General features: G+C 38.7%; 2 protein-coding genes across 2 annotated transcripts in view; one reads left to right on the top strand and one right to left on the bottom strand.

Moving 5' to 3' along the window:
* Positions 1 to 406: 406 nt before the first annotated feature.
* On the top strand, positions 407 to 11,553 carry kcnv2a (potassium channel, subfamily V, member 2a). Its single transcript, XM_059357677.1, has 9 exons — positions 407 to 544; positions 2,786 to 2,923; positions 3,056 to 3,234; positions 4,100 to 4,271; positions 7,231 to 7,422; positions 7,861 to 8,115; positions 8,205 to 8,321; positions 10,277 to 10,402; positions 11,211 to 11,553. Exons 1-9 carry the CDS (start codon positions 407 to 409, stop codon positions 11,490 to 11,492), a joined length of 1,599 nt encoding a protein of 532 aa, XP_059213660.1. The 3' UTR covers positions 11,493 to 11,553.
* An 800-nt stretch (positions 11,554 to 12,353) lies between these two features.
* The window catches only part of pum3 (pumilio RNA-binding family member 3), a 21,349-nt gene continuing 12,339 nt past the window's right edge, over positions 12,354 to 21,363 (bottom strand). The window contains exons 10-18 of the mRNA XM_059358038.1: positions 21,295 to 21,363; positions 19,980 to 20,078; positions 19,379 to 19,432; positions 18,585 to 18,665; positions 18,294 to 18,436; positions 17,211 to 17,433; positions 15,930 to 16,017; positions 14,934 to 15,024; positions 12,354 to 13,546 (exon numbers count right to left, since the gene is read on the bottom strand). The exon at positions 21,295 to 21,363 is cut by the window's right edge and continues 10 nt beyond it. Coding sequence (XP_059214021.1) covers positions 13,417 to 13,546; positions 14,934 to 15,024; positions 15,930 to 16,017; positions 17,211 to 17,433; positions 18,294 to 18,436; positions 18,585 to 18,665; positions 19,379 to 19,432; positions 19,980 to 20,078; positions 21,295 to 21,363 — 978 coding nt within the window. The 3' untranslated portion in view covers positions 12,354 to 13,416. The remainder of the gene's footprint in view (positions 13,547 to 14,933; positions 15,025 to 15,929; positions 16,018 to 17,210; positions 17,434 to 18,293; positions 18,437 to 18,584; positions 18,666 to 19,378; positions 19,433 to 19,979; positions 20,079 to 21,294) is intronic.

Raw genomic sequence — 21,363 nt, 5'->3', positions numbered from 1 at the left:
GACGTTGGAGTCAGTGGGAGGAGAGAGAGAGAGAGATCAAGTGATGGATCAAAGAGGATAACAGTATTTAAAACTTTAAGCACCCAGATCATCTCAGTCAGCTGCATTAGAGGACGAGAGCCACTTCCTACCTCATCGCTGTGTGTCTGTGTCTGTGTGTGTGTGTGTGTGTGTGTGTGTGTGTGTGTGTGTGTGTGTGTGTGCAGGCGTGTGTGTGTGTGTGTGTCAGCTGTATGTATGCTGACATCATTTCTTTCTGAACTGGTGTGAAACATCCCCATCCTTGCATGCATGTTTACTCATTTGTCCGTGTGTGAGAGCCCAGCTGTGTGTGTGTGAGGAGTGCTTGGTGTTGCCAGGATGTCTCCCCATGCAGGTTAATTGATGTTCAGGATCAGCAGAGAGCATGTTGAGCCACCTCAGAGCCCGCAGCAGGAGTTTGTTCCCCAGCTACAAGCACGGCAGCAGGACTCAAGCCGCCAAAGAACAGGCCGACTATCTGGACCTCACAAACACTTTTGTTAAGCCATGGAACTCCATGCAGGTCAGACGTTCTTCCATTTGTTCTAGTTTCTCTCCAAGTTTGTACAAATCACATCCATCTGTCATATTAAATGTGTTTTCTTGCATAAATGTACATGAAGAGTCATATTTGTAATGCTCAATCTAGGACTTTGTTATTTCTGAATATTTTTATGATTGATTTATGTTCCAAAGCCCAAGTTGATGTCCTCAGTTTGCTTTTTTTGCCTCAACATTTATTTAGAACCCAAATATATTCAATGATACACGGGATGGGATGGGGAGTAATAGAATACAAGTAACTGGATTACATATTAGTGGTATTCTGAATAGAGTTGCAGTCTGAGTACTTATTTATACTTAATTATACAAATTAAAGAATGCTCCCTTTACATATATATATATATATATATATATATATATATGTAAAGGGAGCATTCTTTAATTTGTATAATTTACATATATATATATATATATATATATATATATATATACATACAAGGGGTTTATCCTACTCAATAAAATTTCTGATGATGATGATGATATATATATATATACATATATGTCTGTGGATGTAGCATCGACTAGTGATGTGCCAATGAAACCTCATGAACCATTTTCTTTATTTTCTGAGCCCACTAGATGGTGCTCTCTCTTTTTTCAGTTTAATTAGTTTTCCGATTGGCACAGTTTTGACATAATATGAATCACCCAGATGGTTTTTTTTTTGTTTATTTTCATAGTTTATTATTGACAGATTGACAGATTATCTTACATGGGTTAACTAACCCTTAACAATGCAGTAAGATTTCCTGGCCCAGATTCACTGTCAGGATGGTAAAGAACCCAAAATAGCATTCATTGGCCAAAGTTTGAGTGATTGAACATAAAGATACTGCTACTATGTATGTAATGTTACTGTAAGTCGGCAGAAACTTGGAGGGAAACAACATCTATTAACGACTGACCTATGAAAACAATGAGGAAATAGAGGGAAACAGAAGAGTTTCAGGGGTAACGATGTCTGGCTGTGCGGTTGGATGTCAGAACAGGAATAGTAAAAAAAAAAAAAAAAAAAAATTTAAAAAGACTGTCCTTCATTCTTATTGATTTTTATTTTTTGGGGGGAGAAAAAAACTCCACTACCACTTGTATCTATATATCTGTATATAACTGGACCATTTCTAGCATTTTTTTAAAAATTGACCAAAATATACATAGTAGTAGTGGCAGCCTACACCCACTCCAAAAAAAAGCATACTATGTATTAGTGATGTGCCAATGAAGCCTTATGAGCCATGTTCTTTATCTTATGAGCCCACATGAAGCTTCATTGGCACATCACTAATACATAGTATGCTTTTTTTTGGAGTGGGTGTAGGCTGCCATGGTTCAGTATTGATGAACGCAGCATCCGGAGCAATTTGGGGTTCAGTATCTTGCCAAAGGAAACTTGGTTATGTAGGCTGCCATGGTCAGGGATTGAACCACCAACCTTCCACTCCATGATTTACCGCTCATCCAACTGAGCCAAAGCCAACTGATATTTTTGGACATCCTGTAATATGGTGTTTTTATGTCATTTCTGGCCATATTATGCTCTAATATGTATCAGCAGACTATAACTGACCCATTTGAATGTTAAAATTTGACCATTTTCGACAAGGGTATAACATGGGCCAAGGAAGAAATCTAATTTTAGGGCATGTATTTTTTAATTTGTAGAATGGAATGTATTTTAAAAATAATCCTCCTGATACTGATGATATAGAACAAAGAAAAGCAGTCAGTACGTCAGTTCTGCCAGTAGGTGTCTCTTGATTGGTAGATGCTAGTGATGTGCCAATGAAACCTCATGAACCATTTTCTTTATCTTATGAGTCCACCAGATGGCGCCCTTGATTTAGAGGAACTGGCTCAAGCAATGGTAATAAAATGTACTTTCAGCTCTTTGTTGAACACAGAGCGCCATCTAGTGGGCTCAGAAAATAAAGAAAATGGTTCATGAAGCTTCATTGGCACATCACTAGTCGATGCTACATCCACAGACATATTTTTTTATATGAAAAGGGAGCATTTTTTAATTAGCATAATTCCATAAGTCTTCCATTCAATACCCAGTATTTGCATGTTTGTTCAAATCGCGTCCTAGTTTTTAGTTGTATTTCTCTTAGTTTGATCATTACTTTATTGTTTAATTTATGTTGTGCCAAAACTTAAAATGCTGGATTCATCAACAGTTATTTACGTGTTCTTTGTGAAGGATCTGGGCAGAGACATCTATGATCTTTATGCTGAGTACGAAGATGAGGAGGAGGAGGATCGGCTCCCGGTGTCTTCCTCCCACCTGCTGCTCTCTCCAACCAAACACTTCAACCTGAACATCAATGTTGGAGGAACGGTAACGCCACAAACATACTGCTCTACTGGAAACGTTGAAAACCAGACTGATAACATCTTTTTATGACAACTTGTTGCATTCTGCAGTTTCTCCAGCAGAGATACCAATTGAAAAGTCTACTTTATTCTCCAGGTGTACTACTTGCCCTACAGGTTAGCTGCCAGGTATCCAAAGACCCGGATCGGTCAGTTGGCCACGTACACAGATCACAGCAGGAAGTTGGACCTGTGTGACGACTACATCGTCCAGAGCAACGAGTTCTTCTTTGACCGGGACCCTAAAATCTTCCACAACATCTTCAACTTCTACAGGTAAAATAAAAATTAGGGCCGGGACTCGATTAAAAAAATTAATCTAATTAATTAGATGCTTTGTAATAATTAATCGAAATGAATCGCATTTTAATCGCATATAAATATTTGACCTGAGAACAGTGAGAAGTAATTTTTTTCACATGGATTTTTAGTATACCATTGAATAATGACTGAATACATAAGCTTAAGCAACAAAAATATTGTTTATTTTTGTTCAAGGCCAGCAGACCAGTGCAATTTTTGCCATTAAGTGTAGCAATAGCATATTTAGAAATATAGTACATTTCAGAAATTCAGGTAGCCTATAGGTAGGTAGACCTTCTGTAAACTATAATACTTTGGTTTTTTAAGTAAAACACAATCCACTAGCTACCACACTAGCCGCTAGCTGCTATATGTTTTGCATTGAGGTGATACTTGAAGCTCGATGTGCTGCGGTGATATGTGAATTCCTTGTTGCATAGCAACACAACCATGCTCTTATCGACGCTTCCATACGTTGGTTTTTTGTAACAAAATGTCCCATCATCCACGGGGCCAACCAAAGCGTCTCATCAGCTTCTTCCTTCATGTTCACTGTGGCTTGTTGTTGCCTGAACTCATGAACGCTAGTTGGTGCTCCAGTATAATCGGTCCGCCTGGAACTCATCCAGTGAGAAACGTTCCGCGGTGCAAAAATAAGTGCGATTAAAATGCGTCAATTTTTTTAACACGTTAATTTTTGTGTAATTAATTCATCTTAATTAACGCGTTGAAGTCCCGGCCCTAATAAAAATACATTGTAAGATTTTTTTAAAAAGCAGAAAAAGTGACTCCCTGGTATACTTCTGGACCTGGTTCTCCTGTCTCTGTCCTCTATCAGAACTGGAGTGTTGTGCATTAAAGATGAGCTGTGTCCCCGCCACTTCCTGGAGGAGATTAACTACTGGGGCGTCAGAATCAAAAACAGCCAACGCTGCTGCCGCATCTCCTTTGAAGAGAGGCAGGACGAGCTCACTGAGCAGCTGAAAATACAGAGACAGCTGATAGCGGAGGTGGGTTGGTGTATGTTTTGTGGTTTTGCCTCCAACCATAGTACAATAAATAGTACCTAATAGTAGTGATGTTCCAATGAAGCTCTCTGTTCAACAAAGAGCTGAAAGCACACTCCATTATAATAGCTTGAGCCTTTTCTTTAAACAGAGAGAGTCATCTAGTGGGCTCAGAAAATAAAGGAAATGGTTCATGAGGCTTCACTGCCACATCACTGCCTAATAGACCAATTTACTGTTTACCAACAATGATGACATATTTTGTGGGCGGAGCTTAATTGGTGGCAGAAAGTGACAGTTAGCTGCTGGTCCCAGCGCTGCGAGCGCTACAGTTGTTAAATATTATGAATCGTCCAGATGTTTTTCCTGATCATTTTAATGGTTTATTATCAAATTACTTTTACATGAGTCAAATAACCCTCAACAATGCTGTGATATTTCCTGACCCAGATTTACTGTCAGGATGGTAAAGAACCCAAAATAGAATTAAATGGACATCAATTGAATCCATTTTTGACAAAAATTGACATACACGATAGTATGACTTTTTTTTTGAGGGGGTCATTTTTGGCCATCCCATAATATGGTGCTTTTCTGTAATTTCTGGCCATATTATGCTGTAATATGTATCAATAGACTATAATTGGTCCATTTTACGCATTTTTAGGCATTAAAGACATTTGAGCACAAAAATCGACATACTATAGTATGACTTTTTTTTGAGGGGGTCATTTTTGGACATCCCATAATATGGTGTTTTTCTATAATTTCTGATCATATTATGCTATCATATGTATCAACAGACTATAATTGACCCATTTGAAGCATTTTAAAATTTGACAATTTTTGACAAAAATTGACATGTTCTAGAATTACTTTTTTCCCCGATAATTTCAGTGGTCCAGTCCGTCTGTTTAATGGCTTGCAACCATAATTCAGTCCAGCTTCTAAGGGCGTCTTTAATGAAAGTAATCAATATGAATGAATGCCAGTTTTTTTTTGTTTTTTTTACTTTTTCTGTCCCGACATCCAATGGCTCATCCAGACATCGTTACCCCTGAAACTTGTCGGTTTTCCTGTTTCCTTATTGTTTTTATAGATCGCAACTGTTTTCTTCTGAGTTTTTTTTGCTACCAGTCTGTGCGCGCAACTTCCAGTGACGTGCCATGACACAGACTTCAAATTGGTCTATTTAGTAAGCACAACTGTTATTTACAACCAACACTACTGTTGGTGTCGTTCACCAAAAGGCTGACAATATGTAACAATAAACACAAGAATACTCATTCATTGCTAACATGCATTTTATTGTCACTTGCCCATGAATAATTATGATTTGCCTTCTCTGGGGATTAAAATGTGCATAAATATTTCCACAGCTACAGGGTCCAGACTTAATAATAGAGGGGCACAACCCCCCACCCCTGAACTGCCTTTGAGTAGAGAGGAATAGAAAATAATTTGTAATATTGTAAGTCGCTTTGGACAAAAGCGTCTGCTAAATGACATGTAATGTAATGTAATTTAGGTTGCTTCCTGAAAAATGACGTTAATAAAATAAACATAAATAATAAACGTAGTATCCGGTGTACCAGGGATAATCTGCAGAAAACTCTGGAGGTAGACTTGTATGAATTAGTATTTTGTAGTATTTAGTCCCCCCTTCCAGACTCCATATGTTTAATAGTGCTGCAAATACAAATGTCAAGAAGTCATTCGTTCTATCTTCAGTGGTTCACCAGTTTTTGTTTTTGTATTTTGTTGGTAATCTGACTGACCTACATTATAAATCACTGCTCCGCTCCGCCGTCTTGACAGATGGAGAGCGGAGAATAAGCTTTTTCTTGGCACAGACTTGGACAGATGTTTCCATTACAGAGGTCCCACTCTGATGCAGTTTGTTGCTCCAGTTTCTTCCCTGTTGTGTTCTCTTGACATGTAGTGTTTTGCTTGTTTAATTCAGTTGTGTTTTGGTTTGTGATACAGACAGTTTTGCTCTGTCCTCATTTTAAATAATATGTTTTTATAAACCATAGTTAAATATATACACTTTAAACTTTTTTTTACACTTAGTGTTCTGTTTTGTTTCAGTGTCTGATCCTTAATAAGTTACATATTCTAGAGAAATAAATATGCTCATTTACATGATTAGTCCCGTTTGGCCACTTTTTTGCTTTCTTTTTTAACGTTTGTCCAATAATATGATGTTTTTTTGGCAATTTTTAGAATTTTTAGGGATTTTAAAATTTGACCTTTGGGTTAGGGTTTGACAAAAATCAACATACTACAGTATGACTTTTCTTCAAGTGGATCATTTTTGGACATCCCATAATATTGTGTTTTTCAGTCATTTCTGGCCATATTATGCTCTAATATGTATCAACAGACTATTATTGACCCATTTGAAGCATTTTTAGGTGTGTTAAAATTTGACCATTTTTGACAAAATCAACATGCAATCTTGACAATTTTTTTCTTTTTTTTGGACATCCCATAATATGGTGTTTTTTTCGCTATTTTGGGACAAACTATACTACTATATGTATCAACAGACTATAATAGACCAATTTCTAGCATTTTTCAAATTTATAATTTTTGACAAAAATCGACATACTATAGTATGACTTTTTTTGACTGGGTCATTTTTGGTCATCCCATAATGTGGTGTGTTTTTTCCCACTATTTTAGAGAAAGAAAAAAAAAGTTAATTTCATGATTAGTAGTGATGTGCAATTGAAGCCTCATGAACCATTTTCTTTATTTTCTGAGCCCACTCGATGACGCTCTCTGTTCAACAAAGAGCTGAAAGCACACTCATTATAATAGTTTGGGCCTTTTTCTTTAAACCAAGAGCACCATCACTAATGATTAGCCCTAACTGACCACTTTTTATTTTATTTTATTTTTTTTACATTTCTTCTGTTCCTGTTTTGTGACTTGGATGTATTTCTGTGTTGTCCAGGTGGAGATGGAGGAGAACGAGGTGTTATTTGACGGCATGGCCTTCGGACCGATCCGAAAAATGATCTGGAGCCTGATGGAGAAGCCTTTCTCCTCAGTCACCGCCAAACTGATGGGAGTCGCCTCCTCCATGTTCGTGCTGGTCTCACTGGTCGCCATGACACTCAACACCGTGGAGGAGATGCAGTACAAGGTGTGTGTGTGTGTGTGTGTGTGTGTGTGTGTGAAAGAGAGATAGAAGGGTAAGTAAGCAAGAAGAAGAGAACAAATTAAACAAATACAGGCATCTTAGGCGTTCAGTTAAAATCTGGATATTCCAACAACAGTTGAGAACACTTCACAAATCAGACCTTAAATGAAAAATAAAATATATATAAACATAAACAGTAGTGATGTGCCGATGAAGCCTCATGAACCATTTTCTGTGCTCTCTGTTTAAAGAAAACACTCAAACAATGGTAATTGGGTGTGCTTTCCGCTCTTTGCTGAACAGAGAGCGCCATCTAGTGGACTCAGAAAATAAAGAAAATGGTTCATGAGGCTTCATTGGTACATCACCACTAAACAGCGCAACAAAAAAAGTAGTTCATCAAGCAAACAGGGAAAACAGGACTTGTATTTTCTCTTCCAGACGCCATCAGGCCAGCTCAGCGGCAGATTCTATGGCGAGTACGTGGAAACATTCTGCATCTCCTTCTTCACCCTGGAGTACCTGCTGCGCCTGCTGTCCACCCCTGACCTCAGGTGTTTCGGACGCAGCATGCTGAACACCGTCGACCTGGTCGCCATCCTGCCACACTACCTGCAGATGGCCCTGGAGTGCTTTGATGACGAGGACATCCACTCTCACGCAGGGGACATCGAGACCATGGCACGGGTCGGAAAGGTAAATGGAGGCTGATGGACGACTTGGTTAGATTTATTTGTCTCGTCCATATTAAATGGCTTTTGTTCTGTGTTTTGTCTTTTCTGTAGCTGGGTCAGGTTCTGAGGATCATGCGTCTGATGCGAATCTTCAGGATCTTGAAGCTGGCTCGTCACTCGACAGGCCTCAGAGCGTTTGGCTTCACACTGAGACAGTGCTACCAGCAGGTCTGACTGCACCGTCAGCTTATTTCAAAGAAGACAGATAGATGAAATTAGTATAACCCTAATTCCAAAAAAGTTGGCACGCTGTCTAAAATTTAAAATATAAAATGAAATGTGACAATGTGCTGATGCATTTTGACATATATTCAATTGGAAACTGTACAAAGACATTATATGTATTGTTTTACCTTAATCAGCTTTTTTTTGGAGGGGGTCATTTTTGGACATCCCATTCATCAATATGATGTTTTTCAGTCTTTTTTTTTGCCATATTATGATGTAACATGTATCAACAGACTATATATAAGTGATCCATTTAAAGGATTTTTAGGCATTTTAAAATTTGACAATTTTTGAAAAAAAAAACGACATACTATAGTATGACTTTTTTAAGGGAGTCATTTTTGGACATCCCATAATAAGGTGTTTTTTTCTATAGATTTTCTGGGCATATTATGTTCTAATATGTATCAGCAGATTATAATTGACCCATTTGAAGCATTTTTGGGCATTTTAAAATTTGACCATTTTGGACAAAAATCGACATTCTATAGTACAACTTTTTTTGAGTGGGTAAATTTTGGACATCTTGTAATATGGTGGGGTTTTTTTTGCTATTTTTGGACAAACTATACTACCACATGTATCAACAGAGTATAATTGACTCATTTCTAGCATTTAGCTTTATCAGCTTCATGGATTTTTGTTTATATATGCTTAAGTTGGGACAGGGCCATCAAAAGAATGGGAAAGTTGTGGAACGCTCAAACAACACCTGTCACACACATTTCACAGGTAAACAGATTAATTGGTAACAGAAAGTATAATGATTGGGTCAAGGATGGAGCAAGTTCGCCATGCAAATAATCCAACAGTTCACGAAATGTAGGGATTTTACCATCTACAGTCCATAACATCATTAAAATATTCTTAGTAATCAGAGAAATCTCAACATGTAAGGGGCAAGGCAGAAAACCAACACTGGATGACTGTGACCTTCGACCTCTCAAGCAGCGCTGCATTAACAACCAACAAAGGAAATTACTACAGGGGCTCAGGAACACTTAAGAAAACTGTTGTCAGTACATATTTCGCTGGTTATACAAATGTAAGTTAATAGTCTACTATGCAAAGTGGAATCTTTATACTGTACAAACAACATCTAGAAACACTGCCCACTTCTCTGGGCCTGAGCTCATCTGAGACAGACTGATGCCAAGTGGAAAAGTGTGCTGTGGTCTGACAGTGAAAATTTGTGGAGCATGATGTATATAGTAGTGATGTGCCAATGAAGCCTCATGAACCATTTTCTTTATCTTTTATGAGTCCACCAGATGGTGCCCTTGATTTAAAGAAAAAGGCTCAAGCAATGATAATTGAATGTACTTTCAGCTCTTTGTTGAACAGAGAGCTCCATCTAGTGGGTTCAGAAAATAAAGAAAATGGTTCATAAAGCTTCAATGGCACATCACTAGTATATAGTATAAAGTATGCCAAGGAAAACCCAAGAACTGTTGAGCAAATTAAGTCTTGTATCGAACAAGAATGGGAAAGAATTTCACTTTCAGAACTTCAACAATTAGTGTTGTCAGTTCCTTAGTGTTGTTGAGAGAAGTGGTAAACATGTCCCTGTCCCAACGTTTTTGGAACATGTTGCCAGTTCTGAATTCAGAACAAGTGTATATTTACAATTATATTAATATGTTTATCCATTTGAACATTCTCTATTGTCTTTATACAGTGCTACATCACATATATGTTACAGAGGACTAGCAAATGATCACATACACAGTTTTGTTTGAGGCCGCATTTGCACATTTGGGAATTTTAGGAGGAAATGGCAGTGGCCTGATAGATACTGTACATGTTGGACTAATGAATCTATGCCTCACGGTTAAGAGCAAAACCATAAAGTTAACCTAAGGAGCAATTACAAACGTAAATGTATTTGTGTGCAGGTGGGCTGCTTACTGCTCTTCATCGGCATGGGCATCTTCATGTTTTCAGCCATGGTGTACACTGTGGAGCACGACGTGCACAACACCAACTTCACCTCCATGCCGCAAGCATGGTGGTGGGCTGCTGTAAGTTAACACATAAACACGTATACACACCTTCTATTCTTCCTTCTATTTTTCTATTCTTTAACACAGGAATGTATGTATATACTATATTCTTTATTTTCTGAGCCCACTAGATGGAGCTCTCTGTTCAACAAAGAGCTGAAAGCACACTTAATCATTGCTTGAGCCTCTTTTCTTTAAAATACTGCAATGTTAGTAACTAAAGTGGATATAAATAGTGAGGACTGATATAAAAAGTCAATGCTTTTCTGTAGTGATGTGCAAATGAAGCCTCATGAACCATTTTCTTTATTTTCTGAGCCCACTAGATGGCGCTCTCTGTTCAACAAACAGCTGAAAGCGCACTCAATTATAATAGCTTGAGCCTTTTTCTTTAAACAAAGAGCTTTGGGTAGTGACTGAAAGAACAAGATCGCGGATGCAAGCGGCTGAAATGAGCTTCCTCCGTAGGGTGGCTGGGCTCAGCCTTAGAGATAGGGTGAGGAGCTCAGAGATCCGGAGGGAGCTCGGAGTAGAGCCGCTGCTCCTTCATGTCGAAAGGAGCCAGTTGAGGTGGTTTGGGCATCTGGTAAGGATGGACCCCGGGGAAGACCCAGAACACGGTGGAGGGATTATATCTCTCTCCTGGCCTGGGAACGCCTCGGGGTCCCCTAGGAGGAGCTGGACGTTATGGCTGGGGCGCCTGGAATGCCCTGCTTAGCCTGCTGCCCCCGCGACCCAGCCCCGGATAAGTGGACAAGAATGGATGGATGGATGGATGAATTACAAGGTCTATATTTTATCGTTCTGTGTCTCTTCCATCCTTCAGGTGAGCATTTCCACAGTGGGCTACGGCGACATGTTCCCTGAGACCAACCTGGGCCGCATCTTCGCCTTCGCCTGCATCTCCTTCGGTGTCATCCTAAACGGCATGCCCATCTCCATCCTCTACAACAAGTTCTCTGACTATTACACCAAGCTCAAGGCCCACGAGTACACCGCCGTCACCAAGGCCCGCGGGAAGGTGCAGTTCGGCAGGAGGGCGGCAAAGAGGTTGGCCGAGTACTGCGAGGACGTGGTTCAGCCGAGGACAGTCAAGTATATGAAATAAGACTTTTGACATTCTACCATCAAGAATTAAACTGCAGAAATCATGGGGGTTTGAACCAATAACTAGTGATGTGCCAATGAAGCCTCATGAACCTTTTTCTTTATTTTCTGAGACCACTAGATGGTGCTCTTGGTTTAAAGAAAAAGGCTCAAGCAATGGTAATTAAGTGTGCTTTCAGCCCTTTGATGAACAGAGAGCGCCATCTAGTGGGCTCAGAAAATAAAGAAAATGGTTCATGAGGCTTCACTGGCACATTACTACCAATATGTATTCATATTAAGGATGTCCCAGCATGCATCAGGAGAAAAGTAGGGAGACACCCTCTCAATCTGTGGGGCGGGTTTGGAATTGATTTCAAAACAAAAATGTCTTTTTCTTTTATATATTTGCCAAAATGCTTCATTCTTATATGCTTTTTAATCAACATACTGTACTATAATGTGTGCTCAAGCTTTTTGTTCCACCATAATCAACAACCTCTACTCTTCACCCATCCACACTATGTCCATTAGTCTCTCAAGCTCACAAGCAATCCAGGATTCAGGAGTGAACTGAAATGAATCACAAGTTGAAGACAACATCTGGATAATGGATATTAGACCAGTTTATTTCCCCTCTCTCTAATAGAAACCTGTGTCTCTTTAAACTTGTGGTGTGCCTCATGAACCACTTTCTTTGTCATCTATCATGTGCATAAGTATAAAAATATATATATTTATCATATTTCAGTTGCATATCAAAAGCCCTGGACCTCCACATCCTTTGAATGTTTGCTGGATTAGAGAACACGTTTTAGTGTCTGTTGTTACACTGAAAACTTTTAATTATTCACCATTTGATTAAAAAAAAGAAAAATACAAATATTTATTCAACAATATTTATTTTGCAAACGTGTTCTTTTCAGCTGATATAATTATAAATCACAAGGTAGAAAATATTACAAACAAATCTGAATGTGGCACAAACTGTCCAGGCAACTGGACAGCTAGAACCTGTTGTATTCACCGACGCCAACCCTTTAAAGGGCCAGTTCGCTCAAATACAATGCAATGTCACTGGAGCTTTGATGTTGGAGGGTTACAGTAGTGATGTCCCAATGAAGCCTCATGGACCATTTTCTTTATTTTCTGAACCCACTAGATGGCGCTCTCTGTTCAACAGAGAGCTGAAAGCACACTCAATTATAATAGCTTGAGCCTTTTCTTTAAACCAAGAGCACTATCTAGTGAGAAAATAAAGAAAATGGTTCATGAGGCTTCATTGGTACATCACTATGTTACAGCTCAGGTGCACAACAGTTGACTTTTATTCAGCCTCCTTGTTAAGTACCAAAAGAGATCCCTCAGGCTGTATTCATGTAGCCACAGATGGTTATGGTTTTAGTTTGGCCTGAGCCACAGGGACACTGTTGAGAATCCAACAGTGCAAAATAATGACATTCACCAGTTCTCTTCTCTAAATGAAATACTGTTATTCTGTTATATAATTAACTGTTTTCACTTTTTACAGTCAATGAAACTCAACACTTCCAGCAGATGTTCTTGAAAAAGTCTGCACAGGTCTTCTTTTACCATGCAAGCTTTTATTGTGAAAGGAATGTTGAGTTTTGTTGACAGTGGTTGGAAATACAGCAAAGAACATTATATGTTGCATATTTGTGTTGCTGCCTGCACACAAGTGGCATGTGTGCATTTTAACCTGTTTTGCAGAGCATTTCCTCGTCCTCCAAACACCTTTATTTCATTATTCACAGACACAATCCATTTCTCCATCAGGGACGGACATGACAGCACTGTTCTCCAGGTTGTATCCGCTTTGTGAACGCGTTCCTGTTTGCGGCAACGAACGCTCACAGTCTTGTTGGCGTCTTCTGCACAGGAGGTGATGTGTTCACCGTCGCCAGTCTGTTTGTAATAAAAAGTCTTTACTTGTTGAGATTCTCCAGCAGGATTTCAGCTCCTTTGTTGTTGCTGATGCTGCTGAGCTCTGATTTGATGGACTCCAGTGCCTCCTTCACCTCAGACGCCACAGACTTGTCACAGCTGTTCAGGAGGCTGCACACAGAAACACACCAGATAAACAAATATTATCCCCCACATTCAACTCATCATTTGTAAACTGTGCAGTTAGATCAGGGGTGGGCAACCTGCGGCTCCAGAGCCACATGAGGCTCTTTAGGCCGTCTGCAGTGGCTCCATGTGGCCAAATGTTAATTTCTTTACATTTTAATTTTCATTTATCATTGGTGTAGGCCGAAAGCTATCTGTAGTCTTGTAAAAATGTGAAGCTTATACGTGGTATTAACATTTTTTTGAAAACATTGTGTCAGCTGTTGATCATAGCTTACGAAAGTCTAGCATAACCTCTAAATTTTGCCAACTTCAAGTCTAGTTTTGTGTTTCCCTAGCTAGGATATCTTTCGATTCAAATCTCCTGAGATATTTCCTCGATGTCCAGCCTCATTTGCACTTGGGTCTTTACTACATTCTGACAAAAATCATATTAATAAATGCTCATTATGACCTATTAGTAATGTTGGTAGGCTAATTTAGACTGAATTTTAGGCTTTTTTATCTTTCTTATCTTATCTTTTTTGTTAGTAAAGGTTGCCGACCCCTGAGTTAGATCAAGTTAGGTCAAGAAAAACTTGGGACACTGCCTGTGAAAAGAACTTCCTTTGTGTTGAGATTTTTAAGTTTTGTTCAGCGCAGAACAAGGTTATAATAGTTGTGGATTTTTCATTAGTTTTAATTTCGTTGTGAAATTTTGTTTTCAAATTCAGTTAGTTTTAATTCGTCTTCAGGGTGAATTTGCTAGTTTTAGTTTAGTTTTATTTTTTGAAAATGCTTCGTTTTAGTTCAGTTTTTATTACTTTTAGTGATAGTTTTCAGCGCCACTGCAAAAAAAAAACGTGATTTGTAATATCATGGGCAAATTGAAGACATGCGACTTTGGATTACCATAATAACTGAACGGTTTACGCTATCAGAATTTTCATATTTCCAAAGGTTTCTAAAAGCTAAAAAGGCTTTACAGGCAATATGGTGTCATTGCGGTAATTGTACTCGCGCCTTTCCCGGAAGCCCACAAAGCAGGACTACACACACTCAGCGGTGGAGAAACAGAAACACTTGATTTTGTATGATAAAAGTTGACAAAGACGAAAACGAAGGACATTTTCACTATGATTTGAGTTAGTTTTGTAACCACACAATACAGTTTCAGTTGGTTATCGTTTTCATTTTTATTTCAGTTAACAAAAAAATTCAATTCTAGTTTTCGTTATTTCGTTTACTATAATAACCTTGGTGCAGAAGCAGAAATCTGAGACAAATCAGATACTAGCAGAAAAAGCTTGTTATTTGGGTGAACTGGCCCTTTAAGTAGCAGCAGTGTATCATATCATCAGATTGTTTTCTAAGTGTATGAGTGTCCACTGACCTGCAGAGCACCATGGCTCCTCTGTTGACTCTGACCCAGCTCTTCAGTTTGTCTGTTCCCACTGTGTCCACCAGGATCCTGCCGAACCGCTCTGAGAGGGCGAACAGGGAGAAGGAAGAGCAGAGAGAGAGAGAAAATATATTTTTAAGTCATGCTTTGACCTCCTATAAGTCATTTCACTGATTCCATTCAGTTTGGTGGAAAGTTGGGCCATGGGTCAACAGTTTTTGGAGCAGTTGGCGCCCTCTTGTGGTCAATAAATTATCTTACACTTTGACATAATTCCTTCTAGTTTTTGTCATTTGGACATCTTTTTTGGTGATTTTATATTCTATCCCAGCTGTTGAACATTGCGTTTATAAAGCGACTCACTTCCAGAATTGTTGAACAGGATTAAGATTCATCAGATCACAGTGAAAAACTAGTGCACATTATTTTTAATGTGCACTTTTCAGTGCACCACACTTTTTTTCAGGGACGTAATTTTCATAGCCTGCTGACAAAAACTGCTGGGATGATTTCAGGAAATGCTTAGAATTATAGACTGTAAAAAGAATGAATGACGTGTCCCACTGTACAAAAGTGGCACCAAAATATCCCACATTTTGATTATGGATTCAATCGTTAGTTTCAAGTCATTTTGAACACAGCATGATGTTCATTTTGTAAATTATGGTCCCATTTAAGGTGAAATAGATGATGAGGCAAGGTATGCTTTAGTGCGGGGAAACCCTGTGATTGGCAGGTCACCGCCACAGTGTGTTTTCGGCTTTGAACTTTGACCCTTTCACAGTGTGTTTTCACTTCATTAAAGTTAATTTAAACACTTTGGTGGCTTAAAAATGTCTTGCTCAGTGTTCAGTTGGACTAAAAGACACTTATGAGTCAGCTGTTCAAGCAGATTATCTCCAGTTCTATAATGAGCACTACATCATCTTACATTTGTGTGTGCGTGCGTGTGTGTGTGTGTGTGTGTGTGTGTGTGTGTGTATTTACCTTCCTTGCCGGCCTCTGCCAGTGTCATGTCCTGCTCCATGAGCCACTTCAGCACCAGGTGTCCTGCTGGATGCTCGGCCATGTGAAGCTGCAGCACAAACAAAAACGTAGAGTGAAGAACAGCAGAACTGATTTTAGTTGGATTACACAGTGTGTAAGGACAAATATCTAAACCATGGCCGACTGTTCTGATAACCATCCTACTAATAACACACACACACACACACTGCTAATAATACACAGAGACATACACATGCCGGGACATTTACGACTCTGTAACGTCTCGCCTCCAATATGACAGCGTCCGAAGTGGGATGTCGGGATCAAGTGATCTCACCAATTTTCCCCCTCCAGAGGTAGTTACAGAGGCGGAAAATTGGTGGGACTGTTGGAAGTGGGACCAATATGAACGGGACATCCCGGCAAGGAGGAATATTTGACGTGGCGTGTGACGTCTAACACACACCTCCCACTTGGTCTGACAGTCATTGAATCACTGTTCAGCAGCTTTCAAGGTAAATTTTCAAGCTTTTCCAGTATCTTACACCTGTTGTAAACTGCATGTTTTAGATGAGTACTTGCATATAAAAAGGGGGAGATTTCACTTTACCATACCAACAGCGATGGTGTTACATGGTGTTTTTAAGAGGAACGGTCTTCATTTCAGATAGGCTACTCATTATTTTTTACATTGAACATGTGATTATCTATAGTCTATAGATGGATGAAGTCAGATTGCAAGAGAAATACAGTAACAATTTCAAGCATTTACAAGCACTTTATCCAAAATCCTTTTTAAACCTTGAAAATACAACATTTAAATTAAAGCATTTTCAAGGATTTCAAGCAACCGTACGAACCCTGCTAACTGTGTACAGTTAACATGCCGGTTTGTTTACAATAAGCGGTGGATGCTGTGCACAAAGTGTCCGCCGCTGATCGTAAACAAACCAGCATCGCTAATTGTCCACTTAGTGTCCGGTGCTAGTTGTAAACAAACAGAAGTTGCTAAGTGAACACATGCTGCTGCAGCACATACACACTGTGCTGCTACAGAGCTAACTGTTCGCCTATTAGCACTGTGCTACTGCGCAGCACTGCTGCGGCTCTGTAGCACGTCACTATCATCTCCTCCAACCACGCCTTCGTGGGATCACTATAAACTCCGTAAGGTGAAAAGCCGGCACAGATCTTTCCGGCAATGTAGGGGGACATTTGCGGGACCGCACTATGAAAGGGGCTATAGACACAGACACACACAGAGATAAACACACACCCTACCTGCCCACCGATCCCTCCGGGAACCAGCTCCTGATTGGCCAGCTGAGCCACGGCTGTCATGGCGGGTCGCAGGTCTCCGCAGGCTGAAGCCAGGATGTCGCTGATGGTGACGCTGGACGCCTTGTCCATCACCATGGACCCGGCGTTGTCACGGAGATACTCCAGCAGCGGGGGGGAGACGACTTCCAGCAGCTCCTTCCTCCGAAGCGCCATGTCCTTTTTACTGATGAGAGGAACACAGAGCTGAAGTCACTGTGACCCACTGATTCATTCAATAATACTCTTCATTCAGTTGGTTATTTTAATCACATAGCAGCACATTAGAAGTGCTTATTTCCCATAATGACAAGTCAAAATATCTGCTGTTAAGAGCTGTGGAGAACATTGGCTGAAAGCTGAGGGGCGGGGCTTAGTGACAAGTAAAATGTGAAATGAGACGGTGTGGCTCATTACTATTACATTTTGCATCACAAACAAAATGAAAGAAACACATCTGAAAATATGACACAGAACTTATCCAACATGTTTATTTTAGGTTTACTTGATATTTTCTGCAGTACTTAATTATACATTGTGAAAAATAATAAATGCAATTATTAATGAAGGTAAAAATATTACTTACTTTGAATGTGAACAGTAAATATATATTTTAAAAAATATATTATTAATACTACTTTTTTATTTGATTTAATGTTATTTTGAGTCTCTAAAATTTGTAACAAAAACAACAGTGAACAGTTCTGATATAGTTCATTTTTTCTTGTTGTTATTAATTGAACTTATGACTGATTGCACGTTCTTATAACTAGAAAATAAATAAACAAATAAATAAATGTATCATCAGGGTGTCATTTGGGAAAAATGCAATGAAATACAATTATTTGAAAATGAGAATTTAAAGATAAAAATGCATTCTAATAAAGCTGTTATTATGGAAATTAAATGATGTAAAACGAAAATATATAGTATTTTTTATATTATATATATATATATATATATATACATACATACATACATACACATGTAATTATTTGTTTGGTTATGTCTTTATTGAAGAGAGAACATGTTGGTGCTGGCTGTTACCTGTGTGTGTTCCCGTCTCCCTGCTCCAGCACCTTGATGATCTCAGGCAGCAGGTGGGCGGGGTCTCTGGGGCTCAGCAGGTACAGCAAAACCTTCTTCCCGTATTTATTACCGATGACCTCATCCAGAGACAACAAGATCTCCTGAACAAATGGGAAACAGGAGGGGCGAGGTTTTTAGACAGTACCTAAAACATCCTATACTTTCAGGTCTATAAAAACATAACCTGGACAATTATTTTTTTTTAACACAGTACACAGACAATATTGAAATGTCATGAAACAGACTTACTGAGAGCACAGCCTGTTTGACCAGCTTGGTGTCGTCCACACAGTCAAACATGGCCAGAAGAACCAGGTGACCGTACTCTCCCTGTGGAACACATAACAGCTGACACTTAGAGATCGGAAAAATTCAGAGATTAAAAGTGTCAAAAAGTGGCAGATTTATGAGATTAAAAGTGGCAAATCTAAGAGAACAAAGCAGCAGATTTATGAGATTAAAACTGGCAAATCTACGAGAAAAAAGTTGCAGATTTATGAGAAAAAAGTGGCAAATCTACAAGAAAAGGCGCAGATTTATGCGATTAAAAGTGGCAAATCTACAAGAACAAAGAAGTAAATTTATGAGATTAAAGTGGCGAATCTACGAGAAAAAGGCGCAGATTTATGAGATTAAAAGCGGCAAATCTACAAGAACAAAGAAGCAGATTTATGAGATTAAAGTGGCAAATCTACGAGAAAACAACACACAGCTCCACTTGCTGAAAGGGGCAGCTCTATGAATAGTCTATGAATATATAAAAATGTGTCTTTGCACATTTGTGTCACTATGTTGACAGACGTGACCTGAAGCCAATCAGACAGTGGGCAGCGCACTGATGCAGCATTTTAAAATAATTTATTTTACCAGCAACCAGATTAAATAACACAAAAAGATGATGATAAATATCGCATCCGATAATCAGTCTGGAAAATATACATTATTTACAGTGAATTTCTGAAATCCAGCGAGCAAATAAACTATTGAGAGCTTGTTTCTTTCATGAATAAGAACGAATGAAAGGAGCAGCAGTGAGAACTCACCGTAGCAAACTTCACCATGTACGTCTTCATAGTTTTGATGATGACTTTTCTGTCCTGAAATGTGACAAAAACAATTCATTTGCTGAGCATTTCTCCTTATATATATATATATCTATTATCACTTTTCTGAAAGGCTACTTCACTTGATCTTAAATCCTGATGGCTCCAACAATGTTGTTGAATATCTATACAGGACCCAGATAGTCTGTTTACAGAATCAGCTTTCGGTAAAGAAAGAAACACACAGGGCCGTGCAGGGCATTATTTACACTTCATACATGCATTTACAAACAACAGCACTTCATTTATTTTTATAGAACCTGACACAAATCTTAAATTTCCACTTTTTTCCAAGATGGTAGAAGGTGTTTATCCTTTGCTCATGGCTTTGACTTGTTATATATATTATCAATTTTTGTTTTATTCTTATATCGAATATTGCTGGCATGTTTTTTTGATAACAGATTGTTGTTCACTTATGTTGTTCTGTTATCTGTGTATTTGAGCCAAACAGCATTTAAAGTTAAAGTGTGTCTTCGTGTGTGTGTGTGTGTGTGTGTGTGTGTGTGTGTGTGTGTGTGTGTGTGTGTGTTGCGCACACCTTGGCCGTCCCGTGCCACAGACAGTGCATTGCCACTCGTGCTCCGTCGTGAGTGTGAGCCATGTAGACAACTGACTCTCTGATGGACTCGATCATCTCCTGCGGATACAAAGCAAAGACAGGAAACATGTGAGTGGTAACATAGCACTAAACTAACTCAGAACTAGGGATAGGAATAATTAATTGATGATCCATTAAAGCCGTTGAGAATTTGGTTGATCAAATGGAACTTTTAATCAATCTGTGTGTTGTTTAATTTTATCTGACTAGTGGCCGGGTTTTTTAAGGCTGATGCCGATACTGATTATTTTGACATCAGTCTTAACTGATCCCTGATATGTGCTGCCGATTTTTTGGGCCGATTCTTGAAGCTGATATTGCCTTTTCTCCCTCCATTTACATGATAAAAATGACACAATGAGAACAAAAGCCACTTTGAGTACCTTTTAAATGCGCTATAAAAGTCTAATGTTATATGTTAATAATTATTATCATAATTAAATGTTACACAAGTCTCAATTTAAACAAAAAGAAGAAACATTTATTAACAAAACAAACAAAACATTATCAGTTGGATATCAAACAATGTTTATGTTGTTGGATGAAGTTGGATAAAGCTACAGTTTGCAAACTGAAAGTTGCAATAACAATTATAAAACGTACGAGAGAGAAATACAAGAGGATTAATTTGAGCAAGACTAGCTTACTGTATCGAACCTTGCTAGCGTGAATTACTGATTTTAATTTGATCCAGAACTTATTTAAACACATTTAAATATGCAGATTACTGTGAAAACTAACCTCATGGCTCTTCGGGGGCTAAAACATAAAACATTGAACTCCTTGACGTTATCTTTACAGTATAATCTCGCTTGAGTTTTACAATCAACAGGAATTCTCTTTTCGTCCTTTCAAAATAAAAGCGTCCATTATCAAAACAGGCTTTTGCATAGAACTGTGTATATATATTTTATTTTGCCCATATATGCATGTTTTAATACATACTGGAGTATGTTTAAAAACATAGCGATTAATTGATCATTAATGTTATAGATGCTCCAGTTGGCAGGTTTCTTCCAAACGCTCGTCCCTACTCATTACGCTGTGCTTTATTTTCTCTCCTATGACACGGTGATATTTGTGTATCATCTTCCTAAGTCTAATTTCTGTTGGTGTTTGTCTTTCTTTACTTCTTAATTATTATTTTTTTAATTCAGTTTTGCTGTACACCACACTGTACACTTCTTCCGAGCATCAATACAGTAATGTCTTCAAATACTTCCAACATTATGTGAGGTGTCGAAGAGCTGCTTACGGTTTTGGGTTTGTCGGCTGCAAAGAGGAAGAAGTCCAGGAAGACTTTGTGGACCAGAGAGTGTTTGAT

This window comes from Centropristis striata, chromosome 19 (genome assembly GCF_030273125.1).
Source record: "Centropristis striata isolate RG_2023a ecotype Rhode Island chromosome 19, C.striata_1.0, whole genome shotgun sequence".
Taxonomy (NCBI): Eukaryota; Metazoa; Chordata; class Actinopteri; order Perciformes; family Serranidae; genus Centropristis; species Centropristis striata.
Note: the sequence above shows the minus strand (reverse complement) of the source record. Positions and strands in the feature narration are given on the sequence as shown.